A 22010-nucleotide genomic window follows, 5' to 3' on the forward strand; every position below is an offset into this window, starting at 1 on the left:
GGGAACTGGAATATATCCCAAGTATTTGCGATTTCTGCTTATTCGGCACATCTAAATCCCAGCAGTTGCCAGATACAGAGGCTTTACTGTATAACCTGATGGACTTGTACAATAAGTTGGGAGCATATGCAATGACTGGGTGTGGTGACGGTGCTCATCTTTCTCCCACTGGCCCTATGAGCCTGTGGTGGGAGAGAACCCTTTACCTGACACAGGGCCAGTGTAACATCCTGGTTATCACAGTTTACCTTCCCCAGGTTTGCTCAGGTACCTATTTATTAACCATCCTGAAAAGAAGGATGAACAGCTGGATGGGCTGCACACACCAAGGTTCGAACAGATTCATAGTCATGGATGCTAACCACTGCACCGGGGAAGCACTGAAACACATCCAACATAAGTGAGTAAGATGTGGTCCCATGCCCTCAGTTTGCACTGCACATTTCTTTACCCTACAGACACATGAAAAATCTATTCAATTTCTATGACTTCATTCACCACCTCCCTACCAGTGTGAGTGTGATGGAATATACAGCGATAACATAGTGCAAACATCTTAATTTTGTTCATCCATGCTATATTGGATCATGATTTTTAGTGACATAGCTACACCTGGGGTATGCTAAACATAATTAGAAACAAGTAAAAAAATGTGAATTGATAAGGGATGTTGGAGAGGGTAATTAAAGTTGTATGATATCAACTACATCACTGCAATACAAATGTGAATTAAAAGAAGACTACACAGATACACATACAGCTCAACACATGTATGCTATACAAATAGTTATATATTTTCATAACAGATTTTATTTTTTCTTTCTGACAACACACAATTTCTTTTAAGTGACACTGTCTTTTAACCCATCCTTTTTGGCTAACTTGAAGCTATAAGTAGCTGAGAAACAGTTGAATATGGATCAAATAAGAGACTATCAAAACAGGATGGAATGTACATTATGTACATTGGTGTGCTCCTCTCATAACCATGCAGCTGCTAGTATTACTGTTTTTCACTCAAACATCATTGTTATTGGGTGGTTTTGGTCACAAAATAGACCTACGTGTGTCAACTGGTATCCAGGCCCAACACTCCCCAAGAATAGGGAAGAAGTGAACTGCCAAATCTGTCATACATTACACTATTAGCCATCTTTACCATCATTCACAATGGGGGAGAGAGAAACACGGAGAGGTAAACTAAACTGACCAGTTTTTAGATCTATGCTATGTATGATGGATTGCTGCATATCACCATGGTTTTAACTTGGGGATGTGGGTTGCGAACACTATACCATGTTCACTTAAGCTAGATTCCTGGCGCCTAGGCAGGTTGGAAAGTTTGCAGCTGATTGGCTGCACCACTCTCTCGCAGACACTCATGTCGGACCACATCTTACATGCTCGAGTGAGACATGTTTCTTTATTATATGCCATAGCTCACCTCATATACGAGATAGCCAGTTTTTGTTGACACATGAGACTCAGCAGTGTATTGTAAAAACTCTACAAAACAAAAAAGAAAATGGTATTACGATGAGTTGAACCGTGAAGATGTTAAGAAATGTTTATAACATGTTTTACTTATGCTCGCTGTTTTCGACAGTTGTTCATTTACTGCAGAAATATATTATCACGTTACATAGGAAAATCTCGTGAACGTGATAGTGTGATCAGAATACAGATAAAGCTCCACATATTGAAAACACAGTTATTTATAGCAACATGTCCTTCGCCACAACCATCACAGCGCGCGCGACACGCTGCATGTGGAGGTAGAGTGAAGTTAGACACAAAACAACTGCTGATCTCCCACTCTGTTGGTGTGCTGGTGACACATTTCCTTTTTACGGAATATCAGAATATCACATGTAAGTGGTATTGTCAGTGACATGTATTTTCATGCTCTAGAACACTTACTTTGAGGAAATCATTGCTCCGTTTTGGGTATTTGCAGCGATACTTTCACACATAAAAGGTGTTCAAGAGGTAGAGTACTTAGTGTGTCCTTATTTATGTACAAAGAAGGAAAAACAAAGTTACAGTTTCATCATAAGATTCTTCATCATAGCAAAATACGCGAGTAATGTCAAATACAAAATAAAAATGAGTAAGGATAAAGATGTACATCGTATTTTGAATAACATATTATGTAGCAATAACTATAGCCTGCTCTTGTATATATATTTCTCTCAGAGGTGGGCGTGGTACTGAAAAATCAGTAGTGCGGTTGCGGTTGTCTGGTACTTTTTCCGGACTAGTTCGGTTGTGGTAGTGCAGTCCCATTTTTTTCTTTCCCAGTGCGGTATGTGGTGTAGGGTACTGTGGTAGTGGTAATCAAAATAAAAAATACTTCAGTGCCTATCCTGGCTATCCAAACAAAGGAAACATGCTTAAGAATAGTACAATGAAAAATTGGCTGGCCAGCACCACGCGGGTTAAAGAAGACTCACAGTGTAGTAGTTTAGTCTGTATTTAGTACGTATTTAATTTTGAACAATAACTGAAAAGTCAGAATGACTGAATCACTGATTCTGATGACTGGCACTGATTGACTGATTGAGTCTGATTCACTGTAAAAAAGTAAATAAATAAACTAAAATAAAATCTGAGCATGCCACACTGCAAATGTCTTCTTCGATAGTTTTCAAGTACCGCAAAAAAGTATCACAGGATTTTTTAGTGCGGTCCGCGGCAGTGCGGTAGTTTCAGAAATTTAGTGGTAGTACGGTACTTTTTTTGTGATGCGGTACTACCGCACTTGCCCACCTCTGATTTCTCTATTCCTTCTAATTTTACTCAGAAGATAATGGTGTGTTACATACATTCATCGTCAGTTTCCTCATCAATAAATACAACAAAACTTTCTAATCAGCAATTGTTTAGTGTCTAACTTCACTGCCTCCACACGCTGAGTGTCGTGCGCGCCGTGACGGTTGCAGTGAGTGACATGTTGCTATAAATAACTGTGTTTTCAATATGTGGAGCTTTATCTGTATTCTGATCACACTATCGTGTTCACGAGAGATTTTCCTACGTAACGTGATAATATATTTCTGCAGTAAATGAACAACTGTCGAAAACAGCGAGCATAAGTAAAACATGTTTTAAACATTTTTTAACATCTTCACGGTTCAACTCATCGTAATACCCTGTTGATTCTACAGTCACTGCTGAGTCTGATGGTGTCAACCAAAACTGGCTATCTCATATATGAGGTGAGCTATGGCATATAAAAAAGAAAAATGTCTCGCTCGAGCATACGAAATGTGGTCCGACATGAGTGTCTGCGAGAGAGTGGTGCAGCCAGTCGGCTGCAAGCTTACCAACCTACCTAGGCGCCAGGAATCTAGCTTAAGTGAACCTACTATAGTGGCTGTTCCGAACCAGTGACACTGTTCATATTTGGATACTGGTAGCTGTAGTGAATTGGATGGGTTAAAACACTTGCCTACCTTGCAATAATATGTCCAGTAATAATAACAGATTAAGGAACATAAAAGGTACATGAATACAGTGGAACCTCGGTTGTCAAACGATTCTCATCTCAAATAAATCGATTCCTCAACACATTTTTTGAACAAATTAGCAGCACTCTTGGAGCATTGGCAGTTACTGCAGCAAGAATTTATTTTACACTATGATAGACACAGCGAACACTGCCCTCATTCACGTGGTATGCTTTCCCTACTGCAACGTAACTCATTCCAAAACGTAACTTCTCCTAGATCTGAATTTTTCGATCTGCAAAGTGAACACCTTTCTCGAACGCTTTTGGGTGCTTTCAGCAGGTGTTTTGGTAGAACAGTGTTGCCATTTACGTCATGGCTACTTGGTGCGACGGGTGGGAAATTTAAAAATCATAAAAAAAACTCTTCCATGACAATCCATATAAAACCGAAACCGTACTTTTGGAAACTGTACTATTTGAGGGACGACTGTATTGGTAAAGAGAAAGATTGTAGTAGACAAATTTGAAAGAGACAGTGATTCAGATTGCATACAACCATCAGATTCAGCTGGTCTGAGGAAGTGTGGCAAGCGTGAGCATGCTTCTGGCACTCAAGGTCACAGACACGCTACGACTCCAACAGTGTGGAAAGTTACTAGCTAGCCTAGCCACTCACTGACAACATCATCACTGTCTGATGATTCAGAGTGGCAGAAAGATGAGGAAAACGACAGTGGGGGTACAAGAGAAGACTCAGCTAATGAAATGAGTGAGGGAGGGGTGTCAGCTGGTGTGGGAGATTAGGGGGAGGCAGAGGGAGAACAGGAGCCTCAGAGACGTGAAATAACGCATACTCCATTCGTCTGGTTTGATGGATCAGATTTTGTGCCAGACATTCATAACTTTGACAAGAATATTGCTGGTGTGACTTATGACTGGCCTCTTGATTATGATGCGCAAGAGGTTGATTATCAAAATTGACAAAGTGATGTTTCCTGTGATATATTTTGTTTGTTGTAACTGGAATGAATAAGTAGTGGCAAGAGAATGTTCAGACGTGACTGTGTCGTGTGTCATCTTCCCTCTGCCACCGTCCTATCTACCCCATTGTAACGGTCCGAATGTGAGTGCGCGAATGAACGAGAGAATGTGAGTAAGTCAGTGAGTGACAGAGTGAGTAAGTGAGCGAGTGGGAGCGTGAATGAGTGAAAGAGTGAATGAGTGAGGGAGTGAATGGGTGGCTAAGGAATGCAAGTGCGTAAAAAGTTATGAGAAGATAACACGGCGAGCGAATGAGTAAATATCATGAACGAGAGTTACTGAAATCCCTCATCTCAAAGCCTCGAACCCCCCCAAGAAACCAATAACTAGTTAGGTAGGTAGGGTTTGATTGTAATGCCAAGAGGAAGTCACGTGAAGAAGGGGAAGGAGCTAAGCGAGGAGCAGAGGCGAGAAGGCGAGGACAAGGAGACCCACGGGCCAGGGAGGAAGAGCACCACAAGCTTGGGAGACGTGAGGAGACGAACACCCCTACAGCAAGGAGCGGCAGCGAGAAAACACAGAGAAGCGGGCTGGTCAGAGAGGTGTCCATCTCTCCACTCAGCCCCCGACCCACACACCACCCACGGCCTGCTGTGTGAGGCAGGCTAGTCAGGAGACGAGCAGCAGGAAGCAAGAAAGGCAGCGAGTTGGAGTTGAGTGAGAGAGGTGTCCATCTCTCCACTCAGCCCCCCCCCGAAAAACCACCCACGGCCTGCTGTGTGAGACGGACTACAGGATGGGAACTTGTATGGCGGGGTAACCTGCCCCTCGACTGCCCTGGTGGCCGATATACCACTGCCCCAAGCTGCTCCCTACATCACGACGAGCGCCTGCCTCTTCACACCACCCGAGCTGCTCCCTCTCCACATCAAGCAGCGCCCGTCTGTCCATCACCAGGACCGCCCCTTTCCCATCGTGGACGTCCCCTGCCGAGCCCGACACTCACGCCAGCTCCTGCTTCTCCTCCTCCAGCAACCAGAGCTAAGCATTATGTGTATTCCCCTAGTTGTTAAATACAGGAAAAGAGCCATACTAGGCTCGTGCTGTCCCGTCTCCATAACGCTTATTATCCAGTTTGGCTTTAAATTCATGAATTGTTTTTGCACACAGTCTCCTCGTCAAGTCCGTTACATGTTGTTATGCTTCTGTATGGAAAACTATTTATTGATGTCTCCTACAGTCGCTCTTCAATTTCTTACCATTGCCTCTTGTCACACTTCTGTCACATACCACTAGGTCTTCCCTGTCCAATTTCTCCAATCCCTCTTGTATCCTGTACAATGCTATTAGGTTCCCTCTCTCTCTTCTTCTCTCCAGTGTTGTTAGTCCCAATTTCTCCAGTCTTTCTTCATAAGTATGTTCTCTCAGAGTTACCGGTAATTTAGTCGCTGCTCTTTGTATTCTTTCCAACTTTCTAATTTCTTTCTTCAATCTAGGTGACCACACTAATGCTGCATATTCAAGTCTTGGACGTATCATCGATGTTATTAGTTTCTTCATCTAAACATGTAAATGCTGCTTTTATGTTTCCCCAGGTGTGTGTGTGTGTGTGTGTGTGTGCAGCTGTTTTGTGTCCTATAGTTCTTTTCGTTTGTGGAAAATATAGATAATGATTGACATTACTGATTTTGTAATGTTGTCTGTGTTCACTGAAACAATGCTGTCAATGGTAAAAATGCTTATCTTCTGTGTAATGGGGAGATTACTTCATATCACAGTAATTCCTACGGGAAAATGGTTCAGTATTCAAACAAATAGGTTTACGAACAGCCTTTAGGAAGGAATCAAGTTGAAGAACTGAGGTTCCACTGTACTAAGAACACACAAAGAAAACTTGGCTCAGTCTCTTCATTGCCCATGTAATGTCCTAGTCAGTCTGAGCACTGGAAAAAGTAATGACCTGTGAATATCTTGTGTGATAGCAATCATCAGTACTCTTCTATCACCTCTACCTCATAAAAATTCTCCTAGAAATTATTCATTTCAAAATTCTTAGCCCAAAATTCCAGCAAAGGTATGTCCCATTCTGTTGACCCTATGGCAGCCAATAATTGAGATCTTTCATCCTGATGTGTCACTTCTTGTTGTCTTTCACCAAGCCCTCCAGGGGACATGCTTCGAAGGGTTGAGATCACTGGGGAGCTGGCCAAGGAATGTGGTGGGCTATATAAGATGGGGAACGATAAACTCCCATGGTTGGCTTGTGAGGTATTAGGAAAGGGGCTCCCCTCCGGGTAGACATGCAGAATCTTCTTTTCATTTTTAACATGAATCCATACTTTCACCTGATTGGAATGTAAAAGATTAATGTTAAATAACTTAAGCAATATTTTGAATATTTAAACTATATATCATTACAAACATCATGCTAACTCATCTCTAGTCCTGCCACTTAAAACAACAGACAAATAAATTAAGTGAATTAATTAAATTAATCCCTTCAATACAGCTGGGCCAAAACAGCGCCCCGCGCCGGATCCAAGATCACCGCGCGCACCAAATTTCAAATGTTGCTATTGAATATAACAAGTTTTCAGCCATAAACTCAACATAATCATAATGTATTATATATGAAAACATGCAGAATTAAATGGTGCACATAAACTCACTACGACCGGGCCAAAACAGTGCCGTATCCGGGATTGCTGTGCGCGCCAAATTTCAAATGTCACATTTGAATATAACAAGTTTTCAGCCATAAACTCAACATAATCATCATGTATTATATATGAAAACATGCAGAATTAAATGGTGCACATAAAGAAACTCACTACGGCCGGGCCAAAACAGCACCCCGCGCCATATCTGGGATCGCCGCGTGCGCCAAATTTAAAATGTTGCTATTGAATATAACAAGTTTTCAGCCATAAACTCAATATAATCATCATGTATTATATATGAAAACATGCAGAATTAAATGGTGCACACAAAGAAACATAAATTAATTGATAATTTTGAGATGTAAGCATAAATATAGATCAAATAGCTCGTATATTGGCTAAAGCGAGCCAGGACGCAGTATGCGCATCTCAGATGTGGTACGGGGCATGCAAGGACGCAGTATACGCATCCTCATGTCGAAGGGGTTAATATTCATAAAAGTCATAAAAGATAAAAAAATTTATTAAAAATTAAGTTTTCAGTGAAAGTGCGTTAAATTTGGGAGCATCATTTGTTGGGATAAGTTTCTTAATGGTAACATATGGCAACCTTTCTAAGGAGCATAGATGAGGAGCTTTGAGCGATTTTTATTTGTTAGCCTACTCTGACAGAAAAGGAAAATAATACAGTTTTCTCAGTATAACTCGGGAACTAATAGGCGTATGAGGATTTTGAGGATACCATAAGAATCCTCACTAAATTCCACTTTGAAACATATATTTGGCTAAAAAGGTTGGCCCACAAAATTTTGAGCTAGCAAGTGGGAAAGAGTTGGTACTTCGGATTTATTGTCTACAATACTCTATACGGAGACTTGAAACAAGTCTGTATTGCTTATATATATACTTTCCTCTATTTTTATTTGTGCATGTTCTAGTACAAGTCTTTATGAAGCCACTGATACCAAATTTATTGTGGTACGATATATCTGTGAGGGTAAAATACGTCCGGGAATGTAGAGTATCGCGGCAGCAAAAAAAGGCCGGTCGGGCCTGAGTAATGTATGATGAGTGGAACAGAAACTTATTGGAAACTTATGGTGCGCAAGAGGGTTAACCCTCTCGCGCACAGTAAGTTTCCAGTAAGTTTCTCTTCCACTCACCATGCATCTCTCAGGCCCGACCAGCCTTTCTTTACCGCCGCGAAACTCTATACAGTAAAACCCCGATTATCCGAAAGCGGATTATCCGAAAAATCTGATTATCCGAAATTGATCTGGATAATGCAATTAAATTTTTTTTTTCTATACTAAAACGTTATAAAACATCAAAAATAAATAAAAGTAACTACATATGTACTATATTAACACATTTAAAATTGATAAGAACAGTTAAAATGAATATGCTTTCTAATACGTATTGCCAAAATAGCTTGTAACGAATAGATCAATGTATTAGACAAAAAACATTAAACAAACTCTCAACAACACGTCCGCACCTTTCGCCCCAGCAAGGACGTAGGTGCGGCGAACGAACAAACTACTGCACGACTACTCTCACACCGTACTCTCAAGACAACGACACAAACACGACTCCCCTCTCCACTCCATGCCACATTCCCCTTCCAACATACGAGTTGCGCGATAATATGAGTCATCATACTGTGTCTCCACCTGCACGATGCATCAAGGTCACACTTGCAAGCTTGCACAACCATTCACAATCGCACTCTGCAACATTCACAATTCAGATCTGCAACGCTCACAAGTATCAACATACACTGGTCCAGACAAGGAGACACACAGACAAACATACAATAAAAAATTTACATCACATGTTTTAAGCGTACTACTTTGTTTAGCGTAGCGTGTGTTTGTTTGGTTTCATTGTTTACATCGTCAGTCGGCGGCAGTCGCGTCACACACTTCACACTGGGCAGTCGCATCGCGTTCTACCTGTGCTTCGACCTCACAAAATGGCGGCCATAAATCCGGATTATCCGAAAAATCGGCTAATCCGAAAGAGGCTTCCCCCCTTCCATTTCGGATAATCGGGGTTTTACTGTATTCCAGTACGTATTTTACCATCACAGAGATATTGTACCCCAATAAATTTGGTATCAATGGCTTCATAAAGACTTATACTAGAACGTGTGCAAATAAAAATAGAGGAAAAATATATATAAACAATAGAAATTCGTTTCAAGTCTCCGTATAGAGTATTGTAGACAATAAATCCTAAGTACCAACTCTTCCCCACTTGCTATCTCAAAATTTTGTGGGCCAACTTTTTTAGCTGAATATATGTTTTGAAGTGGGATTTAGTGAGGATTCTTATGGTATATCCTCAAAATCTTCATACGTCTATTGGTTCCTGAGTTACACCAAAAAAAATGTATTTTTTTCCTCTCCCATCAGGGTAGGCTAACAACTAAAAATCGCTCCACGCTCCTCATTTAAGCTCCTTAGAAAGGTCGCCATATGTTACCATTAAGAAATTTATCCCAACAAATGACACTCCAAATTTGACACACTTCCACCGAAAACTTAATTTTTAATCAATTTTTTAACTTTTATGACGCGTTTCGCGTCATCGTGCGCCAGGACCTTTTACCTTTGATGACGCGAAACGCGTCATCGTGCACGAGTGGGTTAAAAACAATATGGTACTAGGTTAGGATATGGTCAGATGGGGGTAAACAGTAAGATACAGAAATGACATGGTGATGTATGGAAGGTGGAGGGTAAAGAGTGAATATTTAAACTGAAGGAATGGTATAATACGACTGACCGAGATGCGTATTTGGTGACTCACTAAGGAGGTCTGCGAGACATGGAGGGTGGCAGTGCAGTAGGGTTGAGAAAGGGAAAGTCCAGTTCCTTTATAGGAAATAAACTGGGCATTCATAGAAAATATGGTGAACAGTTAGTGTTGCAATGTGTGCACTCAGGAGGTGGGTCTAGAGCCATCAAATAGGAATGAGTAAGGCTTGTGTTTCCAATTTAGAGATCAGATAAGGGTAGTTTCCCATCCATCATTTAATATGGTAATAAGGATTGTTCCATGGGTAAACAGGTTTTAATGCACACAGTTTGTTGTTAAAGATGGTAGACCAGTGTGACTGCCATTAAATGCAGAGCAAGCCAGATAAAGGCAGTAAAATAAATGAGTCTGGAATAATGGAAGCTTAATTTGCCAAACCAAATTGTGGTGTGAGCTAGAGAATCCACTTAATTTTTTTTTTACAGCTAAAGAAACAGCTCAAGGGCAACAAAAAAAAAGGTGTTAAAAAAGCCCGTTAATCGCTAATCCCACTAAGACAAAAGTAATGAGCAGCCAAAAGAGAGTTCAATTTCGGGAGGAGAGGTGTCTTGATACACTCCTCTTGAAAGATTTCAAGTCAAAGGCAGGAGGAAATATAGACGAAGGAAGGCTGTTCTAGAGTTTACCAGTGTAAGGGATGAAAGAATGAAGATGCTGGTTAACTCTTGCACAAGGGCTTTGGACAGTATAGGGATGAGCATGAGTATAAAATTGCGTACAGCGGAGCTGCGGGAGGAGGGGAGGCATGTAGTTAGCAAGTTCAGAAGAGCAGTCAGCATGAAAATATCGATAGAAGATAGAGAGGCAACAAGGCGGAGACTTTAAGAGGTAGAAGACTTTCAGTATGAGGAGGAGAGCTGATGCGACGAAGAGCCTAAAGGCCCGTCCACACGATCGAGCTGTGCCCTCGAGCACAGGCGAGCGGTCTGCTTGTTGACGGGCTTACTGCTTGTGCCTGCTGAAAAACTCGCTTGTGCACGCTGAAAAACTACTAGGTTTTCAGCGGGCACAAGCGAGTTTTTCAGCGGGCAAAAGTGGTAAGCCCGTCAACGGGCAGACTGCTTGCCTGTGCTCGACGGCACTGCTCGATCGTATGGACGGGCCTTTAGATGCCACTCTGTCCAGGAGAGCTGTGTGAGTGGAGGCCCCTCACACATGAGATGCATCCTCCATACGAGGGTGGACAAGGCCCCTGTAAATGGATAGCAATTGTGCAGGGGAGAAGAACTGGCGGAGACGGTACAGAACGCCCAGCCTCAAAGAAGCTGATTTAGTAAGAGAAGAGATGTGAAGTTTCCAGTTTAGATTTTGAGTTAAGGATAGACCGAGGATGTTTAGTGTTGAAGAAGGTGATAGCTGAGTGTTGTCAAAGAATAGGGGATAGTTGTTTGGAAGATTGTGTCGAGTGGATAGGTGAAGAAACTGTGTTTTTGAGGCATGCCTCCATGGCTTGGAACTCAGCAGAACTGCACTAATTTCTTCCTGACAGATTAGCAAAAGAGCCACTTATGAGATTTCAATAATTATCAGATTGGTTAAATGCTACTAAAAGCTGTGAGGTGTTGAGAGAATCTGATAATAAGATGAAGGTTTAGGAAGGGCAGTGTAGCATGAATCATAGAGCAAAGTAGATTGCAAGTAGTTTTGCTGTGGACACTGGTAGTGAGAAGTGTGAACATGTATGAAATGTATGTGAAAAAGACTGCTAACTCTGTGCTTGTATCATATTTTAATCCATCTGTGTATACCAGAAGTTCCCAACATTCTTGCACTCACAACCCTTTTCACAAAACCTTGAAACCCACACTACTCCCTGAAATCAGCAGTTTGTTTACACATATTTAACCCTAGAACACCAGCACTGTACAAAGTTTTGCAGAGAGGCCTATTTTGAATTGGCACACGCTCGCTGCTCAACGTGGCGGCATACCCTCCCGGCAGTGGTCAGTTCTCTATGTGTAGTGATGGTGTAGGGTGGGTTTGTGCAGCTCTCATTGCTACAACTTTTTCTCTTGGGCATAATACAATACTTTGTATCCTAATTTTTACATTATGCAATATCCTAATTACATAATACAATATTCTAGGCAGCATGAGCCAATTATAATGGCGTCACTTTAAACAGTTGCCTTCACCGTGACGGGCTCAGGGCCGACCATCAGGCCCAGATGGATAGACTACCGGCACCAAAAATCAACCGAAAATGTCACAAAAATGTAATCAATTTAGTTATAAGATCGGATTTTTTAAAAATCAACTTAGCACAAAAATCTGACCTGATAGAGAGAAACTGGTGTCATTTTCGGATTCAGCGGTGCAAATTTGTCCTAAATTAGTTGAAGAAGACAACTTACTTTTTTTTTTGTAACCCAGTGTAATGATTATGATAATGATCATTCTTACAATATAAGATGTATTTTACTTTTAAGCAGTGTTTATGTCTTACCTTATTAATCCATTCATATATTATTGTGGACAAACAGATACATAGTGTAGTGTAAGTCAAAGCAGGGTTGCTGACAGCTGACTCTATGCGATTCAGGATTTGGGGGGGTTTGGCTGGCAATGGTCCTTCTTGAGTAAGCTGAAACAAAAGAAATCTTATAAAATAAATGAGGAAAGAGGTAATTTAGGAATCAACAGTCATCAGGTCAGTAAATGGAGCATGTTGTCTCAGTAGGTATGAGATCTATAACATGATTTCAATTACGTACTCTTTTATTGATACATTATATAGCTACTGGGTATTGGTCCCCATGGTTCTAATACCAGGAACATCAACAGCTTTCCCCTCCTGAATTTTGCAAGATCCATGAGGTTGAGAATTGCAGCTGCTTGGTGCCAAAGACCAGAGCTGCACCACTGGACTTGATATAGCAATGCTGGAAGAGTAGCTAAAGAGATTGACCACATCCTCATAAGTATGGGCAATCACAGTTGGGCGAATGGGCAACCGCAGTTGCCCGTAGCCCCAATGGTTGGAGGAAAACGGCCAGTCAGACACTGTCTATTGCGCCGTCAACTCTCCTCCATAGAGGTATGGTAAAATTTGATTAAGTTTTTGTCTATATTTTATCTGTTTACCATATTTTGTGGCGTATAACGCACACTCTTTTCACTAATTTTTTTTTAAAAAGTTACCCCTACGCAGTATACAACGATGGTACAAATTTTGATCGATTTGAATAATGAATACTGTGATGCAATAGAAAAGGAAAGTGTGAATAAGCAAAAGAGAGAAGGAGGACATGCGAAGCGATATAACCTTACAGGTCATAAGAAAAAGATGATGCGCTGCACGTGGGAGCTGAGGGGTAGTGTAAACACTAAACACAAAACACGACACCGCCAGTATGTGGGGTACCTTGGCAGTGATGGCCGAAGCGGCTATTACACGGGAACGATTTTGGCGGAACAGGGCCCTGCTCGGCAACCATGGGGCGAACTTTGGTGGACTAGTCGGAAGCTAATTCTGCTGTGCAGCTACGCAGTCAACTGATGTTTTTTGTGATACATGTTTGGAAAAAACCGGATATCAGTAGATGACTTAGGTATTTATTGTAAATACACTTTTGTTTTTCAGTGTAAAAATAACTACTTAAAACATAATATGTTGACAGAAATTAAACATCTATGTTTTCTACTTGAAAGAAGGTATATGGTCCCTGAAAGTCAAGATCAAGACCAAGATTGCCAGTCCCCATTGGTTGCCAGAATCTCAAGGATAGATGTCCGCAGTTCCCTCAATATGGCTGATCATCACACACGCACTGACATAAGTGTTAACATTCAACACTCCCTGAATGTGCATGTACGTTCGCAAGAAAGGCATACATAACCGACTCCTATAGATCTGGACCTCCTCTTTCCAATGGTGTTTTTGTTTTTTAGCTATGATGAATAGTTTTTGAGATACAGAGGTTAAAAGAGACCCCCCATTGGGCTGCCTGACCGCACCACGCGCAAGGAAAGGGTTAAGGGGGGCGACTACGGGGTATTTTTTGATGAATATATTCAAAATCAGACGAGTACATGTTTTTCGCTCAGCATGGCTGGGAAACCCTAAATTACCATGTGGTGAGGTTTGTTTTCGTAAAATTAAAACCCCTTCCTCCTGGGGGGGCTTTTTTTGTCATAGTCGGACATGCACATCATAAGACGCTCATGTCAACATATGCGGTATCATTCTTATACAGGTAACTTTCGATTTACGCGTGTTTGGTTTACGCGTTTTTTAAATAACGCAGGGTCCAAAATTCAAATAAATGTTTAATTTACATGTTTTTTTCACTTATACGCGATATTTTATGGAGTGGCCACCAGATGTCTCACGCAACTGGACTCACACGGCGCTGCGGCCACACAGCTGAGCTCAGTTCTTCCCGCGCGCCACTTGAACAACAATACAGTACCGATGCTGCCACGCTACTAAACAATAGGGATGGGCAGGTACCGGTACCAGTACCGGTACTAACGGTACCAGCTATACAGTACGGTACCGGTACCAAACTGCTCGGTACCGGTACCAATACTTGCCAGTTGCTCATGGTGTCCCTCATTTCTTCCTCACACGAGTGAGGCCGAGATTGAGTGCCTGAGTGGATATCTCGGTGATATGGATATTCTCTCTCTCTCTCTCTCTCTCTCTCTCTCTCTCTCTCTCCACTGAATGAAGTAAATATTTATTTTTCGATAGAAACCTACCTCTTGTTTGATTTACGTTGTTTTTGATTTATGCGACCTCTTCAAGGACACAATACTCGCGTAAATTGAGTTACCTGTATACGTAAAAATTGCATTAGAATATTTTATTTCATCGTAAATTTTGTCATCTGTCATCCTCTCCTCTTCGCACAGAGAGGCAGGGGAGGAAGAGAGGTGCCACCGCGCCAGTGCCAAGCGAGACACAGACAGGAAGAGTATGTCTTACTTTTCTCTCCTCCCCAGCCAAAAAAACTTCCTTACAAATGATGTACAGGTGCAAGGCAACCAGAAAAAGTCACCAACATCAAGAGGGCTTATGGAGCGGCCAAACCTCAGAAAACAAGCAAGAGAGTAGTGTAGAAGCAAGGCACTCCCGTGAGGCACTCCCGCGGCACTCACGCTATGCAGGAGTGCCGCAGGCCCAGATGCCTGATCATTTTCCAGTAAGTCAACAAGAAATACACAATAATATGTGAAAATTTCATGCCAATCAAATAAATGCAAATGGCAAGACAGGATTGAAATGTAAAAATATCTTTAGGAGCCAATATCTTGAAAATTAGTTTTTTAAACTTAAAATAATTTCACACAATCGGCAAAATGTCTGATCGACTTTTGTTAGGTATCAGTTGAAACTACAACTAAAGGGCAATTTTTTGTTGGAAATAGATTTTCAATAATGTCAAAAAAAAAAAAAATGGGACACAGAGAGGAGAAAATAATAATTGACAAAAGATTGTAATTTTTTTTCTTCAAAGACAAAACAAAAAATCAAAAAGTTACTTCCAACAAAATGTAGATAGGTAAACAAAGTTTTTATGGTATTTTTTTCAAACCGATTAACTGAAAAATAAAGCCTGTGAAACAAAAACACGAAAAATACACTTTGTTTGAGTCTCTCCTAAACTTCACCCAAATTTGATGAAATTCACAGAATAACATACCTTTACAGTAACAAACAACATACTATGATCTCAAAGCTATTGGACATACCATATGCGCAGGAGGACGCCCCATAGTAGCCCCCCTTAACCGCACATATTTCTGAGCATTTTAACCCATGGGCTTCGGCCAAGAAATGGCAAATTACACTGCACTTTGAGACTAAGAAAAGAGCATAGAACGTACATTAGAGTACTCCTTTCATAACCATAAAGCTGTTAAAAATATTTACTTTTACTCAAACTCAATTCTTTTTAGGTGGTGTTTGTTACAAAATAAACAGTCTTGTGACGTGTGGCATCTAGCCGAGAGTCGCTTGTTGTTTACTTCAGAGAATTTGACAAGTCATTACTTTGTGGATAGCTAATTCAATCTGCCATAACCTTACAGCACCACCTATGACAAAAAAGCCCATCTCAAGATCACTCACCCACCACTGTGACCCACTGTGTGGTGGGTTGCTCTATGCCACCAATGCCTAAAATTAGCTCGAATTAGGAATTTTATGGTGAGCCCTTTTTAGGGTCCACTGTACCACAGCCACGACTCGTGAAAGCCCAGAAAAGGGTCTGCCGACGTTCTCGGGTTAAGCACTGAAAATTTATTGTTCCCCAAATTGTTGTCTTGAAGTTTAGAGTGCACAATATATGCTGGAGCCCATTACACACCACAAAATATAGTAGGTACTGTCTTCTTTTTTTTTTGTTAGATTTATTGATTTCCATTGGATTTGTGTAATGAACTTGTGCACAATGTACTTTCGTAAAAGTTTAAATAAGCAATTATCTGGGGTCCAGGAATGGATTAATCCATTACATTACAAACATTTTGGGTGATGAACGGCCTTCAGGAATGAATTAAGTTTGTAAACCGAGGTTTCACTGTATATGTTTCTCTGAATACAGTAAAACCTCACCATTTGCGCCCTCGCCATTTGCGCAGCCTTAATTTGCGGCCATCATCCCACCATTTGCGCAGGTGGTCTTGGCATTTGCGCACCTCGCCGCTATGGTAACGGCATCTCACAAGAGTCCGCTGATCTTCTGAGGACGTTTACTAGCTGTTTTGGCAGCAAAATGGCGTCCGTTGATCTTCTGAGGACGTTTACTAGCTGTTCTGGCAGCAAAATGGTGTCCGCTGATCTTCTAAGGACGTTTACTAGCTGCTCTGGCAGCAAAATGGCATCCGCTGATCTTGAGGACATTTACTAGCTGTTCTGGCAGCAAAATGGTGTCAGATGATCTTGAGGACATTTACTAGCTGTTCTGGCAGCAAAATGGTGTCAGATGATCTTGAGGACGTTTACTAGCTGTTCTGGCAGCAAAATGGTGTCAGATGATCTTGAGGACATTTACTAGCTGTTCTGGCAGCAAAATGGCGTCCGCTGGCGAGCTACAGCTGTCTAGCCACCCACGCGCCCTCTGCCGCAAGTGAAGAACCCTGCCAACGTACACAACATGTCGTTTCCCGCCATAACTTGATCGCCTCTCCTCGTTTCGTGGTGTGACTGCGATTATTCGATGTTTTCTGCCTCACCTTTGCACTACCATCATGCTGCACGCAGCATCATCGAAGCCAAAACCCCGGAAGAATCTGATGATGACCATTGCATGGGTGGAAGTGATTAAGAATGTGGACAGTGGAAGAAAAAAGCGAGAGACTGGCCGTGAGTATGACTTGTTTCCTGCCAGCAGACCTTTTTTTTGCTGGTAGGGGGGTTTTTGGGCCTTGACCGCCCATATGTATTTTTCCCTAAAGGTTATAAGTTCGCCATTTGCACATTCGCCATATGCCCACCTTCAGACCGCCCATATGTGTGCAAATGGTGAGGTTTGACTGTATCTTATTTATGTGCTTCTCAGGTGTCAGAGTATCTTGTATTATAACTCCGAAGTCTTTTCTTCATTCACTGTGTCGATGATTGTCCCTCCCTTTTGAAATTTTTGCAACAGACTTTTACCTGCAATATAAGGAAAAATCCAGATATTCTTGTCAATTTAGGGGGTCAACTTTACTATGATCAACATTTTACATCAATATATATACAGTGGTCTTGCATCCAATGTGTGTTTGTCCAGGGGATTCATGACCAACATGGCATTTTGGGGGGTTTGTAGCACATGTAAGACATTACCAAAATCAAGTTTTTTGAAGACTTGCATTATATGTCAACAAAGGACACCGTTGCCAGCAGTAATGAAAATTCGTCATTTACTTTTTGATTTCAGAGTGTTTAACCCGTAAGTAAAACAAACCATGCAAATTATTTACTAATAAATGCTTCTTTCTATGAAAATCAGGTAGTAAAATATGAAACATAATGAAAACGATCATAACTACAAGTAGCTGCTCAGCTGATAGTTATAAACAGACAAGAATGTATGTCACAAGAAGCATCTTATTGAAACAGTTGTGGACATTTCATTGGGACACAGATAAACTTAAAGAAAGTGAATAACTAATACACAAATAGCAAATAAAATTAAAGGGATTCAACAACTCTGAATAAGAATAGAATGCTTTGTGAATTAGTGAACTCGCTGTGGAGGCAACGTGGCCATCACCACTACCACAACGACAACACGCAGCCACCTATTGAGTGTTGCAGACGCAGACTTGGCTTGGCACATGTTAAGCAACCACCAGACTTAGCCAAACCCCAGATTTATTACCTTGATTCTATTTTGGTTCCCAGATTTAACCAGGGATGTGTCCAACAATTCCCACACCATGCATTTTGTCCAGGAAATCAGATACCTGGGAAATCGTGGGTCAAGTGTATTTTTCAGAAATTCTATGACAAAACTCCTTTTTCCCATTGGTTCTTTTGTTTGTCCAACACTAATTTCATCCAACACGATGCAATCTCCAAACTAATTCCTGAGTTGGATGCAAGACCACTGTATCAAATTAAATTCATTGAAGTGAATTAATTAGACATATGATAAGAATGAAGAATAATGACTTATATAATAAATTATATGTGAAGAGGGTATATGAGAGTCAAACAGAAATGCAGGGAGGTGGCAGGGAATCCACTGGTAAAGTGGGCTGATAAAATTGAGGGATATATGAAGGACTGAGGTACAAAAAAAGGGGTGTGATGCTGCAAAAAGGGAGTTTGTGAACAGAGAGAATGGAGGCCTGCCATGCCCTCCCCCTCAAGGGGGAGAAGGGAGCAGGGGATCAGAGCTACAGATGGACAAAAGATACATTAGTACTTAAATTATGATATATGATTCATACTGTACAAACAAATGTTATATCAGATGACTTACCCTTACTGTGTAGTTCTTGATAGTTTCCTCTATATTTGTAACATTCATCTGCTCAACCTTGTGTGCTTCATGGCCCATAGTGTCTGTGTCATAGACACTAGAGAAACTTTTCAGTATTGACTTGCTAGAGCCCTCAATGATTTCTCCTTTAGGCACCAAGTCTATGACACAGATGTTTCCCAGTGACATGACAGTTTGGGGAATACTGACCAAAGAGTGAAGGCCCAGAATATTACATGAAGCACTGTCAACATAGTGAGGAGAGTAGTGGACTGCCCTGTAGCAGTGTTTTGGAAGCAGAGGCTGAAAGAAATGAGTGTTTAAAAGTTTTATATATTGATTTTATTTATTTCCTCACTATTTCCTTTTAGACATCAATATATTTTAGCATTTATTTTACTAAATATTTAACAATATTTTTTCCCACATACAGGAACAGGGTTTTATGGTTGACCAATGCTTGAAAAATCATGAGCTTCAGGACTTTCAAGGAGAAATATCATGCCATTTGAACTTTCTATGTGATGCCAAGAGCAATAAATAATATTCAGTATATATCTACCCCTCTTCCTGTAAATCATATCAAATTATTGGCTGATATGATTATTGGCAAATTATTGGCAATTATTGGCAAATCATGCCATTTGAACTTTCTATGTGATGCCAAGAGCAATAAATAATATTCAGTATATATCTACCCCTTTTCCTGTAAATCATATCAAATTATTGGCTGAGATATATATATATATATATATATATATATATATATATATATATATATATATATATATATATATATATATATATATATATATATATATATATATATATATTTACATGGAAATTCAGACTGGGTGGTCTGTCCTTAACCCTAGATGAAAATATATTAATCAGATGGTTCCAAACTTTGCACTTCCACTTTAGTAAATATTAATTTGAAGAAAGTGTCAGTTGGGCTTGTTTTTAAAGGAGTCCATCATGTTGCACTGGACCACTGAAGGTGGGAGCTTATTCCAATCTCGCACTACAACCTTTGTGACCAAAAATTTGGTGGTCTGAATATATTTGTTTGCACTTCAGTGTTGTGACATTATTTCTGGTTTGAGATGTGTCATTGATCATAAACAATTTGGATTTGTCCACATTCATATAGCCATTGAGTATTTTGAAGCATGTATGTTGTCAGTTTTTTTCAAAGTCAATGTTTCTAAAGAGGGAAAATGTTGAGGGGAGGCAGTGGCGGATCTAAAATTATTTTTGGGGGGGTGGGGGGGGCACTAGGCACTTGGCCCGCAACCAAAATTTCTCGGTTGAATAGAGATTTTGGGTTCTATTCCCGGTCTGAGTCATCATCATCATTTCTTTTACCGTCCGTTTTCACTCTTCCTGAGCGGTTGGATGCTCTATGGCTCTTCTCAATTCTACTCTGTCTTATGCCCGATGCTCATCCGATCCCATCAATACCAAGTCTTCCTGTTTACACCTCCACGTTTTCCTAGGTCTGCCAACTGGTCTCCTACCTTCAATCTCTCCAAAACTCCCAGCACTGTATCCTTCCCTGCTCTCTTTCTCCTCCATTCTACTCTGTCTTCTGCCCAATGCTCATCCAATCCCATCAATGCCAAGTCTTCCTGTATACACCTTCTCCACGTTTTCCTAGGCCTACCAACTGGTCTCCTTCCTTCTACCTCCAATCTCTCCACAACTCCCAGCATTGTATTCTCACCTGCACTCTTCACATGTCCAAACCATCAGAGTCCTTCCCTTCTGAGCACTGTTTCCAGGTCCTCTACTCCACATCTGTTAGCTACATCTGCACTGGACACCCTGTCTTGCCACCTGATCCCTGCCATATACCTCAGAATTCCGCAATCACTTGCTCTCAACACCTCCATCAATTTTCTAGTTAGAGCCCATGTTTCTACTCCATACAACATCACTGATCTAATACACATTTGGTACACCCCTGCTCTGCTCTTTAGAGGGATGCTATGATTCACTAGTAGACTAGCCACCTCCCTCCACTTTAACCACGCTGCCGCCACTCTCGCTTTCACTGTCCTCTCCACTCCCGCCTCACAGTCCAGAACATCTCCCAAATAACAGAAATGTTCTACCTCATCCAGCTTTCCTCCATTTACCTCTAGTTCATCCCTCTCAGTTTCTTGTCCTTGCTGTCTCCTTACACAAGCTGGGCATGTAAAATTCTGCACTTCTCTTACATTTCTGAGGCCTGAGCATCTATGGTGGCACCACTGCCTGCAACATGAGCACAAGACTGAATTTACACTTACTTCCCTCCCAAAGCATCCACATGGATATTTTTCTGGTTTAATCTTTTCTCTTACTTCTTTTCCAGTCACCATGCACTTTGTTTTTTCCATATTAAGCTTCAAACCTCTCTTCTCCATTCCTTCCTTCCATTCTTTCCCTTCACTTCACTTCACTTCACTTTCCCAGGCAGAGTGAGAGTTAAAATAGACTTTCTCTCTTTATACCCCAGCCCCTGCGCCTCCGTAGCTGAGTGATTTCTATGACCGCCTACCACTGCTCAGGGCACCAGTTCAAGTCTGATTAGGTGCTATGAGGGGAATTTTCCTCAACAGTTGATTACTGTTAAACAATGCAATGCTTATATTTTGGAAGTGAAATGTCACCAAACTTTACATGTATTTTGGGTGCCTGTTTTTTCTTTTTCCATATATACTTATTACCTTATCATGTTTAACTTATTACCTGGTACCATTGCAACACATCTGCAGTCATATTAAATACAAATGTACACACAAATTTTTTATATACAGTATCTTCTTGAGTTTCACGCTTGCTTCATTCCGAAGGTAAGGTGCTAAACTCGAGGTATTGAAATCCATGTAAAAGCGCTTATTGGTTCCAACCCGTGGAAAATAATGACTTTTTCCGACTTTACTCCCTTAATTGTTATCACAATTTTTTCGACTTTACTCCCTTGTTATCTCAAAATACGTACCTTGTTAATAGGCAGAAAATAGGAAATAAAAACAGTTCGTTTTGATGCCACAGTTGAAGGCGGCTGCCTTACAACTGGCTGGCAGTTCTGAATACACGCTTGTGATCCACGTGGTGTCGTCTGCTAAAGTAAGGGCGGTCGCTCATGGTCACCGGCCGTGGGACAGTTGGACAAACCTATAT

At 41.0% G+C, this 22010-nt stretch overlaps 1 protein-coding gene across 5 annotated transcripts in view; it reads right to left on the minus strand.

Moving 5' to 3' along the window:
* The window catches only part of LOC126999049 (folliculin-like), a 162031-nt gene that overhangs the window by 13531 nt on the left and 126490 nt on the right, over window positions 1-22010 (minus strand). For 3 of the 5 annotated variants that reach the window (XM_050861427.1, XM_050861425.1, XM_050861429.1), the window contains 3 exons: window positions 18840-19142; window positions 12362-12499; window positions 5158-6777 (listed from right to left, as the gene is read on the minus strand). In XM_050861427.1, the coding sequence (XP_050717384.1) occupies window positions 6460-6777; window positions 12362-12499; window positions 18840-19142 (759 nt within the window). In that variant the 3' untranslated portion in view covers window positions 5158-6459. Of the gene's footprint in view, window positions 1-5157; window positions 6778-12361; window positions 12500-18839; window positions 19143-20980; window positions 21099-22010 lie in introns of those variants that run through there. The other 2 variants (XM_050861426.1, XM_050861430.1) reach the window with 2 other exon arrangements.

This window comes from Eriocheir sinensis, chromosome 15 (genome assembly GCF_024679095.1).
Source record: "Eriocheir sinensis breed Jianghai 21 chromosome 15, ASM2467909v1, whole genome shotgun sequence".
NCBI classification, from domain to species: domain Eukaryota; kingdom Metazoa; phylum Arthropoda; class Malacostraca; order Decapoda; family Varunidae; genus Eriocheir; species Eriocheir sinensis.